Source organism: Impatiens glandulifera, chromosome 1 (assembly GCF_907164915.1).
Source record: "Impatiens glandulifera chromosome 1, dImpGla2.1, whole genome shotgun sequence".
Taxonomy (NCBI): domain Eukaryota; kingdom Viridiplantae; phylum Streptophyta; class Magnoliopsida; order Ericales; family Balsaminaceae; genus Impatiens; species Impatiens glandulifera.
In genome coordinates, this window is record NC_061862.1 from 46,251,763 (window position 1) to 46,267,055 (window position 15,293).

The 15,293-nt window shown below is 27.3% G+C and overlaps 1 protein-coding gene across 1 annotated transcript; it reads right to left on the reverse strand.

Annotated features, from left to right (window-relative positions):
• Positions 1–8,119: 8,119 nt before the first annotated feature.
• LOC124926733 (subtilisin-like protease SBT5.4) lies at positions 8,120–13,764 on the reverse strand. The gene is made up of 11 exons (XM_047467020.1): positions 13,744–13,764; positions 11,255–11,367; positions 11,071–11,168; positions 10,808–10,987; positions 10,437–10,545; positions 9,781–10,321; positions 9,628–9,722; positions 9,295–9,537; positions 9,098–9,212; positions 8,811–9,024; positions 8,120–8,727 (listed from the first exon to the last, which is right to left on the reverse strand). Exons 1-11 carry the CDS (start codon positions 13,762–13,764, stop codon positions 8,120–8,122), a joined length of 2,337 nt encoding a protein of 778 aa, XP_047322976.1.
• Positions 13,765–15,293: the final 1,529 nt, after the last annotated feature.

The window sequence follows — 15,293 nt, forward strand, 5'->3', positions numbered from 1 at the left end:
GCTATAAATAGTCTCCCTAAAAAAATCCAAAGCTAATAGATCGACTCTCCAACTTCAAATCGACAAAATTCAGAAATTTGTCATTAAAGCTTTAAGCTTTCGAATTTTTTAAAAACTTCGTATAAGGCCTTAAAGTTTGGATCTGAGTATCCCAAAAGCTTCCCTAAGTTCCTAGGAGTGTTATCCAATCCCTTTTAAGATTCCAATCAAACTATAATTCATATTTACAATTTGAATTTGAAATTTTTATATTTCAAATTGCTTAAACTTGTATGCTGGTTGTTTATGGTGTATTGTGGCTGGAAATCAATCATATGATCATTTATAAACTTTATGTATATGTTAGACACAATCAATCGACCTTAAAAAAAACTCAAATTTAAATTTAAATTTAAATTTAAAAAAAAAAACAGATTTGCTGTTTTGGGCTAATCTTTGAAGATCACAACCCATAAAGCTTCCCAACATGATTGTAATCATGTTGGATAACTGTTTAGATCATGTTTGATCATTCCCGGTCATATTTGATCTAAATCAAAATTTTCAAAATAATTGAAAATTTTGAGTTTTTAATTTAGTCCAAATGAACATATAGTGTTCTTGTTTTGGTACCAATCAAGTATATGAGATATAAAAAAGTTATTGGATAACTCATTTCTCCTCAAAACAGTTTTAAAACCAAAAATCCAAAAAATTTTCACATACTATTTTGAACGATTTGATCATCATCTAGATCAATTAATACCTTAAGATGATGATCAACATGTTTCTAGGAGCTTTGTGATGCTACCCAAGCTCTTGGATCAAAGAATCCAAGCTTAACTCAAAATAGCAAAAACCTACAACTTTTATGCTCTTAAGGTCCGACCGACAATCATTTGTCCGGACCGAAGACCTAGGACCTGGAAATTTAGATCCAGAACCGAGAGGTCCGATCGAGAATTTTAGTAGGACCAAGAGGTCTGACTAATGTTCTTCATTGAGGACCGGGAGGTCCGATCGAGAATTTTAGTAGGACCGAGAGGTCTGACTAATGTTCTTCATTGAGGACCGGGAGGTCCGACCGATGTTCTTCATCGGGGACGTAGAGGTCCAACCGATGTTCTTCATCGAGGACCGAGAGGTCTAATAAATGTTCTTCATCGGAGACCGAGTGATCCGATCGAGGATTTTAACAACCGAACGAGACACCAAACCTAGGACCGAGAACTCCCGAACTTAGATCAATGGCCTCCTCCCAAGATCGAGAGATCAAACCTAGGACCGAGTAATCTCGACCCTGATCGAGAATTCCTAAACCTAAGACCGATTAACTTAGCCTACAGCTAGCCTAGGACTGATGGTTTTTACACGTCGACCGATAAATTTTGGCCAAGGATCGAGAATCCTTAGCACCTCGACCGAGGCTTTTTAGCCTAGACCAATGAGTCTGTCCGAGGGTCCTAAACCCCGATCGATAAAAACAAAACCAAGACTCATGACCCTGGTCCTAAGGCTTGTTTAGTTCTCATTTTTAAAATTCAAAATTATTTTTGTAATTTTAGAATCTCTAATATTTTCTAAAAATCCCGAAAAATTAGAAAATACTTTCAAAATATTTTGGGATAGTTCCACAAAAAAATATTTTGACTAAGGTTTGTTTGGTGTTTATTTCTAAATCCTAACACCCTTAAAATGACTGATGTTATTCAGGTATATACACTTATCCCTAATTATCATTAGCAACATGTACCAGGATTTAAATATTATTGTTTCAAGATTTTAAGTAACGCTAAAACCTAAAAGAATGAATAGAACATGAAGAATAATCGGTTAAAAATAAAACGTTATATAACCGGTTTTCAAAAATCAACTTTATAAGTAGAGACTGTTTTTAAAACGGGTATAGAGGATGAAACACGAAAATTCTTCCCGAGTATCACCAAACTACGAATTAAAATAAACTCTAGCATATACGTTTGTATACGTGTGCCATTTTTATTGATTTTAAAAAATCAATTAACGACTCTGTTTCAAAATAAATAATTTTTTTAATTAATTATGTTTAACTAATTTAAACAAACAAATTTCTAAAAAATTAAATTGTAATTTGATTACCGTAAATCTTCAAATTATTTAAAATTGAAACCCAAATTAATTATGTTTAATTAATTTCAAAAGTTGTCCAGAATCATTTAAAAATCTTTTAAATAATGTTTTATTTTAAAATAAGATTCTTGACACACAAATCGAAGTTGAAAATTTTCGAACATCAAACTTTCTACGGAAGTCTACTAAAAGGGTTTTTTCTGAAGGTTACAATACCGAAAGATGTAGTTGAATGTTTAAGAATTCATCTTTGAAGTTAATGTACAGTTAGAATTGAGAATAATGAAGATAATAATGCATCATTAAAAATAATGTATAATATATATATATATATATATATATATATATATATATATATATATATATATATATATATATATATATATATATATATATATATATATTGGTGCAAGTTTGATATTAATAATGTATTCTTTTTATTTTTAATATTAAAATTTAAACATTATATTTTAATGTGTTTAAATAATTATAAATATTTGCAATTTCCTATATATGTATATTTAAATTAGAAAAAAAAATTAAAAATATATTTAACTAAATATGTTAAGTTTTAAAATGATTGAGAAAATATCTTAAATTTATTTATAATTATAAAAAAATAAAATAAAATCTTATATACTTAAAATAATAATTTAGATTTGAAGGAGAATTTAAAAAGGAAATATTTATTATCACATATTTTTTATATTTAATTATATATTTATTTATTAAGAGGTTAGTATGTTTGAGATGTTTAAAAGAATGATCCATATTCAAAATTAATAATGTTAAAAGGTAGGAAAAATGATGTTTGTAGTTAAAATATGTAAATGAAATGAGTTGGTTTGGAAAGGGTAATATCGATTAAAAATATTCTAAAATGATGAATATTAATATTTACAATAAAAATATATTTACATTTTTAATAATTTATAATGTACCTAAATATATATTTTAAAAATATAAAACTAGAAAAAAATTAAAACAAATATGTTTAAAGTAGTAGGTTATGTATTAAAGTCATTTAGAATTTTTTTATTAAATTTTAAAATATATTTAATTAATGATGATAAGCTTTAAAATCATTTAAAATTGTATTTTAAATGTATTTATTATTATAAAAAATAAGTTGAGACACTCAAAACAATAATTAATTAATGTTATTGTTTAATGAAAATAATTATATATTTATATATATATATATATATTAATTAATTAAAAATACTGAAATAAAAAAGTGTTTTCTAAAAATAAATTAAAAAACAGTAAAACAAATTAATAAAATATTTAAATTATAAAATAAATTAAATATATATTTAATTAGTTAGGTTAAGTTTTGATTTGATTGGGAAATGTATTTGAAACTATTATAAAATTTAAATTAACATATTTTTATTTGAAAGAAAGAATAATTTTTTTATTACTATATTTTTTATTTTAATTATTTATATATATAGATATTAATTTTAAATATTTGTCCAATTATATATTATAATAATTTATTATTATAAAAAAAAATTATGACATTATATTATATTATATGAATACTGTTTTTATTAGCAATTATTATATTAATTTTAAATATTTTTTTTATATTTGTCCAATAATACTCAATAATAAGCAGAGTAATATTAATCTTCTTTTCTAATCTAGCGACAATACAATATGGATAGTCTCACTCTAAGGTCATAAATTCGACTTCCTTAGGCGATAAGTTCTGTGCCTACTTAAATAATTAAGTGTGTTTGCGGGATACATACTTAATTCGTTGTCCAATTTTTTAGTAGAATTATATTAGATTCGAGAATTTTATATAAATTAATATGTAAATTATCAAAATTCAATGTTTGAAGATATTTTTGTCAAAACTATTTTTCTTCTTACTAAAATGAATGTCGTTAATTTATATAATTGATCCGTATACATTAAATCTTTCTTTTAAATGTGTTTGTTTTACTTAAATGATTTATATCTTTATTGTGAGCATAAATATGTTCGGATCGTGAATTCGAATATGGATATTTGAATAAAAATAATGGATCGGTTTGATAATTTATCTTCTTTTACATTGATATATTTTTCATTTTCCTTATTTATTAATTTTCTCAATATATATATTTTTATGTATGTTGATATATGTTTTTCTATTTAAAAGGAAATATTTATTATTTAATCTATCATATCCGGACAAAAGAAGTCATATTTATTACCTTAGTCATTATTTTAATTATTATTTATTTTATTTTAAATTTTATATTTTCTTTTAATAAATAATTATATATATACATTCATATTTTAATTTTGTTTAAATTGTTTTATAATCTATATAGTTATTATATATATAACAATCTATTTAAAAATTAATTTGCAATATATTTAAACAAAAATAAATTAAATTATTTGATTATTTGTATCCTTTCATATTAATATATTTTCTCTTTTATATATTTATTAAATTGATCTTGAAATATTTTTTATTTCGATTTAAATATTTTTTCTCCTCTATATATTTATTATTTTTTTTAACTATTTTCTTAATTTAATTTTTTAAATCATATATTTTTTCTTCACCAGATATTTTTTAATAAATAATTTAATATTTAAATCAGTAATTATATTTTAATAATTATTTTATAATATATTATTATATATTAAACTTTAAAAATATTTTCACCTAATATCTAATTAAAATTTCCAAAATATTTTATAAAACTTTCTTTTAAATTCTCTACAAATTTATTATTTATATAACTAATTAAAAAATTATTCATTATTTTATCTATTATTCATTAATAAGGTTAAATATAATATATATATATATTTATATATAAAAATTTAATTAGTTAAGACCATCTCCAACCCACAAACCCATTCTCAAACCCAAAATACACTAAACGTCACATCAAACAGTAATTCATCTCCAACCCAAAAATTCATTTCCAAACTCAAAAGAATATTCTTAGAATATTCTTTTTTTACACTAACTTTTTAACTTTATTAATATTATCTATATATTTATCAACTTCACATATTTAACCCCAATCTTTTCTTATTTATTTAATAAAATTAATTATATATTAATAATTCATACCAAACAAAAATAATTAAATAATACATTTAAATAAACAAACATAATATATTAAAACAAACATTATTAATAAAAAAATACTTACTATAAAATAAATTAGATAAAATTTTAAATATAATATAATTTAATAATTTAACTATACATTTAAAAATATTATAACTTTTATCTTAAAAAGAAAAAAAATAAGTTTAAAGCTTAATTTTAATTATAGATATTATAAGGTTATATATAAAAAAATAAAAAATAAAATAGATTGAGGACCATTTTAAAAAAATGGCCAAAATGGGGGAATGAACAGTGACAACCCAAATATGGGTTGGTTGAAGGAGAAAGAGACATCCAAACGCATTTTGGGTTTGCGATTGGTTGAAGGAGAAAGAGACATCAAACGCATTTTGGGTTTGCGAATGGTGTCCGGTTGGAGTGAAAAAGGCACGCATAATAAGATTTGCGTGCCTGTTGGAGTTGTTCTAAGTATGTATATACCTACTAAAATTATAAATGAAATGAAACTATTATAAGTGGTTAAAATGTTTCAGAGAAGAGTTTACGAATTGAGTGTGATATTCATAATACATCATTGACTCACATGATATATGTGAGTCAAATTTAAGAGATTAGATAATGATGGTTTGAATTAAGATAATATGCATTAATAATGTCATTCTTAAAAGTGAATCTACCTAAAAAAATAAATAAATAAAAAATTTATATATGTGTGAATTTAAGGGATGTGAGTGGAAATTCATCTTTTTGAATTTTTTCCTAATATTATTATTTTTAAATTAAATAAATTTGATTATCTTTTAATATGTTATTTTATGGTTGATTTATTATTAATTTAAAAAATAAGTATGATAACTTGAAAAAGGTTAATTAGAAGATTAGATAAGAAAATGATAAACACATCCAAAACTAGTAAAATACTCATCTACGTATATACTTTAATTTTTAACATTTTTAAATTGTCGAACATAATAATATTTTTTTTTTTATTGATGTGACTATCATTTTTCATTCAAATTAGATTATTTCTCTCCATTTTACTATTATATTATAAATATATGATTTTATCTGTTTTACTATATTTTTATATGTTAATTTTTAAGGGAGAATTAAAAGATTTGATAAAATGCAAAATATGTTTTAATTGATTTTAGATAAAGCAATGTGTGACTTTTTATCGACCATGAGGATCCAATTTTTTTTTTAATTATGGAGAACTAACATGACACCCTAACAATAATGACCACTCTTTTTCATTTTAAAACACTTGAAGTGGAAATCGAATCTGTGAAGCTTTAGGTATCCTAGGTCAACTCTTTTTACCAAGCCATCTTGGTTGAGTTGATTCATCGACTCTAAACGCAATTCGCATGTACTAATCGTCAAGTTGTCATCGACTCATCGTCATAAATCAATTTTAGAGACTTCTGAGAACTTTCATTCGTCATAGTTCTGATTTTCCTCTTCGAAACGCACAAAAAATCACAGAAAATCAAGTTTGAATCGAGTGCCCGAACAAGTGTCGACGAATACCTTTAGCGACGCTTGTCCAAGCACGTTGATTGAAACGTTGAAGAGGAAAGTGTCAGTAGATTTCTAGCGACTCAATTTTGTTAGTATTATTTCTACCCGCCGAAAAACGAAACCAAACATCAGAAACACCTTTGTAAACTTATCCTGGTTAACTTTCAGAAAATTGTATGTGTAAGGGTCAATAATTTTTACAATTAATTATAAATGGTATTGATAAGTATATATCAAATTAGATGTGTATAAAATTATATTATAAATATTTATTTATGTACACGTTTTAGTTTATAACACCTTAATTTATTGTCTTTTATTTATCGTTTTGTTTTATATTTTGCTTTAACAAATATTTCTAATAAAATAAAATTAATAAAAATATTTAAATAAAAATCAAATAATTATTCTTTTATTTAAGCACTGTACTTCTCACTAAAAATAATAACAAAACGTTAAATGATTGGATTTCGTCCCTTAAATCTAATTTGAATCTAAAGTCCCCCAACAGTATACAATATGTCAGAAGTAATGTCAAATACTTTTAGCGACGCTTATCAATTGCGAATTGCTGGAGAAGAAAGTGTCGGTAGACTTTTAACGATGCTATTTTCCTATAACTAATTCTGCAAGATAAAAGCGCCGGAAAAAGCATCTAAACGCCGGAAACACAGCTGTTAGGCCCTATTTGATTCCAATAAGTTTATTTTGATTCAGTGTTGTTTTCTTTTAACCCCAAAATTTTATTTTATTTTTCGCTATAAATTTGATATTATCTTTTGATTTTTTAATTTTTTTCAATTTAATTCATTATTTGTGTTATACATAATTTTAAAAAAAAAGTATTTGTTTTTCTAATTTAAAAAAAAATTATAAAACTGACATTTATTCACTTATTTTATGCATAACTTTCTTAAGTATTTCAAATTTTTTAAAGCTCATCAACTCTAATTTCTTGATTCATCTCTATTTAAACTCCCTTTAATCCTTAGTAAACACATAATAATTTTCATTATATAGTGAATTAAACAAAAAAAAAGAGATTATATTAATAAAATAAAATTTTATTTGTGTTATTGATAATTTATAACACATTAATATCAATCCATGATTGAAATGTCAAGAGTTGTGACTAGACTTACTACCAAATTAAAATTTTGAATAAAAAACAAATTAATGTTCTTTTATTAAGCACTGTGCTTCCCAATAATAATAATAATAATAATAATAATAATAATAATAATAATAATAATAATAATAATAATAATAATAATAATAATAATAATAATAAATCAATAGATTCCCACTTAAATCAACATAAAATGAATAAACTTTGTTTAAATAATTTTTTTGAATAAAAGTTCTTATTTAAGTATTGTGCTTCTTAATAATAAAAAAAAGGTAATTAAATCATTAGATTCCGCCCCTTAAATCGACAGCTGCGGTATCTTCACTGCTGCTTGGTGACGGCGCCGGCATGCCAAATCCAACGACTATTGGACTCTTAACCTTGTGACTGTGGTCGTCTGTCCACACAATATCTCCAAACACATAATCCATGGTTATGTTAACTCCAGCCCTTATCTCCATCTTTATAGTAAACGTCTTCTCTTCTCCAATCTTCAAGAAACTAAGAGTTAATGGATTAACCTTAACCAGTATTCCTTGTGGGGCACGGATATGGCATACATATGTTCCCGGTGTACCCACGTTCTTCAAAGTCCGAGTTACCTCGACTGGCTTGGATATGTCGGGAACGGTAATTGAAGGGTAGTTATAGTTCAGAATTGTTGCTGTCTTCGAACATTTGTGATCAGGAACTCCGGAGAATTGACGTACAATGGCTTCTGTGTATCCATGCGCGCAAAGGAAGTTCAAATGGTCAACGGTGCTCAAGTCGTAAACCAAGCCAGGATCATTGGCTCGGTTTGGACGTATGTGTCCAGCTCCATAGTTGAAAGGCGTCGCCTTTTTTAAGTTTGAATCCAACATTGCCTTTTCAGTATTGTCTTTTGTCTTAGCTGTGAATTTTCAATGGATAGTTTGAAAAACTCAGTGGTAGAACACAATAATTTAGTCCTTTGTTTTTCTAAACAGAAATTACCTGTTGTCATGATGGCGGATTTAATGGCGGCCGGGCTCCAATCAGGATGGAGCTTCTTAAGAAGGCCCGCTACTCCAGCAACATGAGGACACGACATGGAAGTACCAGATTCCGTGACGTATTCAAACCTTCGTTTGTCAACATCTTTTTCAGTTGGACTCTTCGATCCAGTATAGGCGGCTATAATGTTCACTCCTGGAGCTGTTATATCAGGCTGGAGACAAAACATTTATTCGATAATCAATTAATTTGTCGAATAAAACATTTTTTTTTCGTATTAAAAATACCTTGAGAATTCCTGGTGTTAGTTTGTTGGGACCCCTGGACGAGAAAGAAGCCATGGATGGAGAAGGTTTCACATCAAACTTTTCCACTGATGCTGATAAATGCCCAGTTGCGTTCCTAGTCAAGAGAATAAACAACAAGAATTTATTAATATAACATTTAACTAGACTAAATTATTTTTCAAAATTATTATAATTACTTGGTAGACTTGATGTATTGAAGAATGGCTTGACCGGTTTTGTAGTTAACATGAGAAGTAGGAAGAAAATGAAGGTCGAGAACGGGGGTATCGGATTCATCTTTATCGCAAAGGATCATACCGACGGCTCCAGCTTGAGCCGCTATGAAGCCTTTTTCTAATCTTGAATTTTCACCTCTTAGGCACACCAACAATTTACCATTCACCTTCTTTGCATCTAAAGTCCCATTCGTACACATAGAACTACAACATATAATCCCGATTCAAATCTCAAATATCATTCAAAACCCATTTCAAGAATATTCAATCAAATATCTATAGTGAAAATCTTACGCGTCTGAAGGAGGGACACCTACGATGGCTGCATCTTCGGCGGAAATAATCGGATACATATCCTCTTTTGGTAATCCCTTTGTCAAGCTTGCTCCCTGGAGAAAAATTACATCAGAATTGGTAAAATATGTGAAAAAAGTTTTGATCATTTACCGAGAAATTTTGTCCATTTCCGAGTTTGATTAGTGATTCGAATTGGCGATCAATTGTGCTAGCTGCGACAGTAAGTAACCACGGGGCAACATTCGCAACAGTCCATTCACCTCCATTGTTACCAGCCGATAAAACCATGACTACCCCTTTTTTCACGGCGTGGAAACCGCCGATAGAAATAGCGTCGGTCATGTAACTATTAACAAATCCACCGACAGAGAGGGAGAGCACATCTACGCCGTCGTCTATGGCTGAATCCATTGCCTTCAATATGTCTCCGTCAAAGCACGATCCAGATTCTGGCGTCTGTTTAGGCCAGCACACCTTGTAGGCAGCCACACGAGCCCTTGGGGAGCCGCCCTTGGCGATGCCAATACCAATTCCGCCGATACTTGCGTTGTGGACGAAGTTGCCTCCGGCGGTTGAGAGAGTGTGGGAACCGTGGCCTTCAAAATCGCGGGCGGTGTTCTGAGAATTGGGCAGTTTATCCCCTGCAATTGCTCTGTATGCTTTGTTGAAGTACCTTGCTCCGATCAGTTTCCTACAAATAATTACCAATGAAAACTCAAACTCATAACCGGGATGATAATGGAACGGATCGGGTCTAGAATATATTTATCAACCAGAAAAGAAGATGTTAATGAGAAGATGCCTACTTGTTACAAGGAACTCCATCCTTGGTATTATTTTGACAGAATCCCTTCCAGCGTGCCGGAATAGGACCATAACCATCATCCGAGAAACTCCTAGACTCGGGCCAGACACCTTAAGTTTATTCAAAATAAATGTAAATAAAAATTGTACGAATTAAGCCATTGTTTATTTCAATCTGTATATGTAGGTCTAGATATGCTATATCATATGAGTCATTAGATGTACCTTCAAACTCAGCTTATTTTACACATAAAATGTGGAATCCACAATAATATGTTATGTATAAAATAAGCTGAATTGAAAGTACATTTAATCGCTCATATTATGAAATAGTAGATCCTTCCCGTAAATAATGTGACATTCATATATTTACCTGTGTCTAAATTTGCGATAATGACATCTTCACCGTAATTAGCCTTACGCCATAGAGAATTGGGACGAAATGTATCTAGCTTAATCTTATCCTTAACTTCAAGGCTCAAGAAATCCCATGAACGTGTTGTATGCAAATCTCTCCCTTTGTTTGGAAATACAGATACAACATTGGGATTTTCTACACAATATTGAACATATATAATTATATAAGTAATAACTAATTGTTATAATGTGAAACTTTACTTTGAAAATTGTTCATACTTTCCATTTCTGCTGCTTGGTTTTCGTCGAGCATGGCTGAGAATCCATTGATACTTTTTGTATACGAATTAATGACAGAATTTTCATGCTTCTCTTCACTATAAAGTAACACGAGAAAAACACATGTTATAAAATTTAATGTTATAACTATTACAAAACCATTATCGTAATTATATGAATTCACCTTGGAAGAAAAGATGATAGAAATTGTTGATGAGAATTCTTAACACGATCTATGTCGGCATCCATTGGGCCATATTCTCCATGCGAATGTGCTCCCATATAGATTACATAAGGCTATTATCGACCAACAATGAAATAATACATCATTATCAATAAACTCAAACATGGTCTTTAATTTAAAAAAAATAAACACAAATAAGATCAATTCAATTCAGATCATTCAAATCATTAATCAAAATACATTTTGTTTTATAAAACAAATTACTTTTTCAATAGAAATAACTCAAGATCGAAACAACTAACATCAAAATCAATGATTCTTAACTAAACCTAGTTAGGAAACATCAAAGAAAGTTACGAATTTGAGATAAACATACGTACTTGTTTGACTGCGATTGAAGCGGGTGCAAAGAAGGAAAGAAGGCAAAAAGAAAGGAGGAAGAACATGATTTGGCTCGAGTCCATGACTGATGAACACAAAGAGAACGATCGATCTTAAATAGTATTAATAAAATAGTACTCCTTAACCGATGTTGTGAACATGAACTTAGATTGTAACAATGTTCGTGTATGTAATTAAGAGGTATTATATATATACTTTCATGTTTCTGGTCAAAAATAGCTCATTGTATTTTGACAGAAGTAAGCAAGTTATTAAATAATATATATATGATACATGCATAAGTGATTATATAAATTATATTTCCCCTTTATTTCCAATTTTTTTACGCGGTATTCAGCAATTTCATTTATAAAAATATTTGCTAGATCTTCACCCTGAATTGCAAAAATATTAATATATACATTTAATCTGATCATAAAGCAAATAAATTAGTCTTACTTTATATTTAGATGTTGTAAATTTATTACCTTTTTAAACTAAATGTATCTTTATTTAGTGCCAAATACTTTACCAATGTCAAATTATACTTTACAAACAAAACCGTGTGACATTAGCTGTCACAGAATCTTCAAAATAAAATTAAATTAAAAAAAAAAATTGACATCATAATCTAAACAAGCAAAAATAAAATTAATAATATTTTTTTATTTAAATTTGCAGTAAGATCTTATTTAGAATATTTAAATAAATATTAGATTATTTAAATAATGTTCGTTAAGAATGATTTTGATGATGTGAAGTATTTATTTTTGGGAAAAATAACTTACAGAGTGTATTAATATATAATAATAAAATAATTATACAAAAATAAAAGATATTTTAATATTTTGATTATAAAATTAAGTAATATAATTAAAAAAAAAGTAAATGAAATGATATTTGATTATGGTTATTTTTTAAAAAATAAATAAAAATATCTTAATGCTTGTGTATCGAAATAAGAAAAGAAAAAATATAAAAGTCATTCAATCAATTTTTCATATAGCTCTGAACTATTTAAAAATACAAAAATAAAATATAACCTTTGACTCCATTAAACCATACAATCTGGAATTGGGAATTAAGAAAATAACCTTTTTAATTATAATTGCAAATTCTGTGTTTATAGAAGATTTTTAATGATTTTTCGTTTTTTAAAACACTATATAAATCATTGAATCTGTGTAGTTATGAATTAACTAGTGATAACTCGAGTTAATTTGATATTTTAAGGATGTAAGGTGTTGCATACAAAAATATTTAGGCATATTTTTGTGTGACGAAACACAATTAGGGAGTAGCAAACGGCAAAATCAATCCGTTTTATCCGATTCGTATTAAATTCAAACTAAATTTATATCATCTGTAATCCAAATCAATTTATTAATTAATATGGATCGGATAAAGATTTGATTGAATATGGTTTGGACAATCCCATCTAAAATAATATTTATATATTTGTAATTGTCAACTTCAAATTATTCAATAATTTTAAATTAATTGGATTATTCAAATTCAATTCGAATTTAATTTAAACCGAAATAGTTAATCCAATTTTGTAATTCGAATTCGGTTCGGATTAGCACGTCAAATATTCACCTCTTGAATTAAGAAAATATAATTACTTAATTTATTTTATTATTTAATGTTTAATATGTTTAACTATAAAAAAAAAAGTATTACAATTTTAATGTTATAATTAATTTTGTTTATTTATAATTTGAATCTAAAAAAAAAAAAATTATTGACTAAAAGATGCAGAAAATAAATAAAAGAATATATTATATTGAGGTGAAATATAATTTAAAGAAAATAAATTGAAAAATATATTTTTATTTAGATATTTTGGATAATTTGGATAATTTTAATCAAATTCGAATTTAATTGCATTCGGACTCAATCTGATCCGATCTTAATCCGATCTGAAATATCAAATACGAATTAGTATTTCGGATTCAGATCGGATTGAATTTTAAATTAATTCACCAAATGCTAATCACCCTAAGCACAACATTGTATGTTAATTATAGTTGAAATGTCCTTGTTTCATAATCATTTTAACACACAAACTGAAATAAAGGAAATGCATAACTTATGTATTGGAGTACCTCAAATCCCAAAGGACTCATGTCCTGAAACAGAGGCAATTAAATCTGTAAACAATTATTTTTTGTCAACAGACAAATTATTTGTGTGTTTGTGAATGACAAATAAAAGTAAGTGTCACCCTCAAAACAAATAGCGTCGATAAAATATTGATAGTTTATATGTGTGGTATTGCTACAAATTGTTCGTTAAAATAATTTCATATAATTTTTGTTAGAAAAAATTTTGAGAGTCAAAGATTTTATCCATGATTTCATTCTTTGGATGGAGCGTTATTAATGTTTAAATTCTAAAAGATAATATTTGAATGGAAAAAAAAAGTTTTATTATGATTAGTCGTATGTGTCACAAAAATGTTGAATCGACAACTCATTTACTTTTGCATTGTCGAAGGATGAATAATATTTAGAGTAATTATGAAGTATTACTGAGATTCATTGGGTGATGCACGAGTCTTTGAGTAGTTGTTGAAATTAAAAATTTGGATTGATGCGGCTGATATGACAGACTTACATATTTTAGTTATCATCCCAATTATTTTTTGGTGTACTATCTGGTTGGAGAGAAATCGTCAAATTTTCAATAATCGTAGTTGTCCGATGTGTATCATTCATAATACTATTATTATGGCGTTTTTTGAGATTCGTTCAGGAAAGTCAGTTCTCGGAGAGTTAATCGTTATTCTCGAAGATTTACGAGTTGATAATTTATTAAGTACCGTTTTTTATTTTTTATTTTTATGTCATGCTTTATTATTGTGTGCTTAAACGATTTTTATCATTTTTAATATACATGACTACATGTAAAGGCATATATCATACATAGCATACATAAAAAACAGATTTCATACATCCTGTATGCCCCCTTAATACTCAAGTGCACTTCCTTTATACCTTACTTCAAGTATAGAAATGATAAATTCGAGTTAGGGAAATTAGATATAACATGAACCAAACAACAATTGGATTTCATTTTACTATGTTAGTATTATAATTGTCATGACAACATTGTCAACGTACAATTTGATCACCAGAGACAGTTAGATTGTTGGATTACATTGATATATACAAGATAATTGATATATACAAGATGAGATGATATTAAGAGTTCAGATAAAAGAAAACAATGCATAACTAGTTCCTAGTTCAATGATTGGTTAATACTTTAGTTCTGTCATAATATAAACTTGCATGATTGTACATTAAAATAAAATCATTAGTTTTTGTAGAAGTTGCATTATGGATACCTTGATCCAGGATACATTAAATATGGCATTTTGATGAGAAACTCGTCTTCTTCGTCAGCAACATCAATAGCACATTGCCGCCATATGTTGTTTTACTTTCCAAATACGGTTAGGGGTGTTCAATATTTGGTCTGAACTGAATATTCGACCGAATTCGAATTCACCGAATTCGAATAAACCGAATTCGAATTTCATTTTCGGTTTTCGAATCAAATTTCAAACCGATTTGAATTCAAATACGGTTTTCAAATTGGTTTTCGAGTTTGGGTTTCAACTCGAAAACCAAACCGAAAACCGAATTTATTT

What these genes read in the sequence shown, in the direction of transcription:
- LOC124926733 (XM_047467020.1), bottom strand. Translation starts at nt 13,764, where the DNA reads ATGAGTCCTTTGGGATTTGAG. An exon ending in TGAGTCCTTTGGGATTTGAG is followed by an intron (nt 11,368 to 13,743) that starts GTACTCCAATAC and finishes GGTCGATAATAG; the next exon opens with CCTTATGTAATCTATATGGG. An exon ending in CTATCATCTTTTCTTCCAAG is followed by an intron (nt 11,169 to 11,254) that starts GTGAATTCATAT and finishes GTTACTTTATAG; the next exon opens with TGAAGAGAAGCATGAAAATT.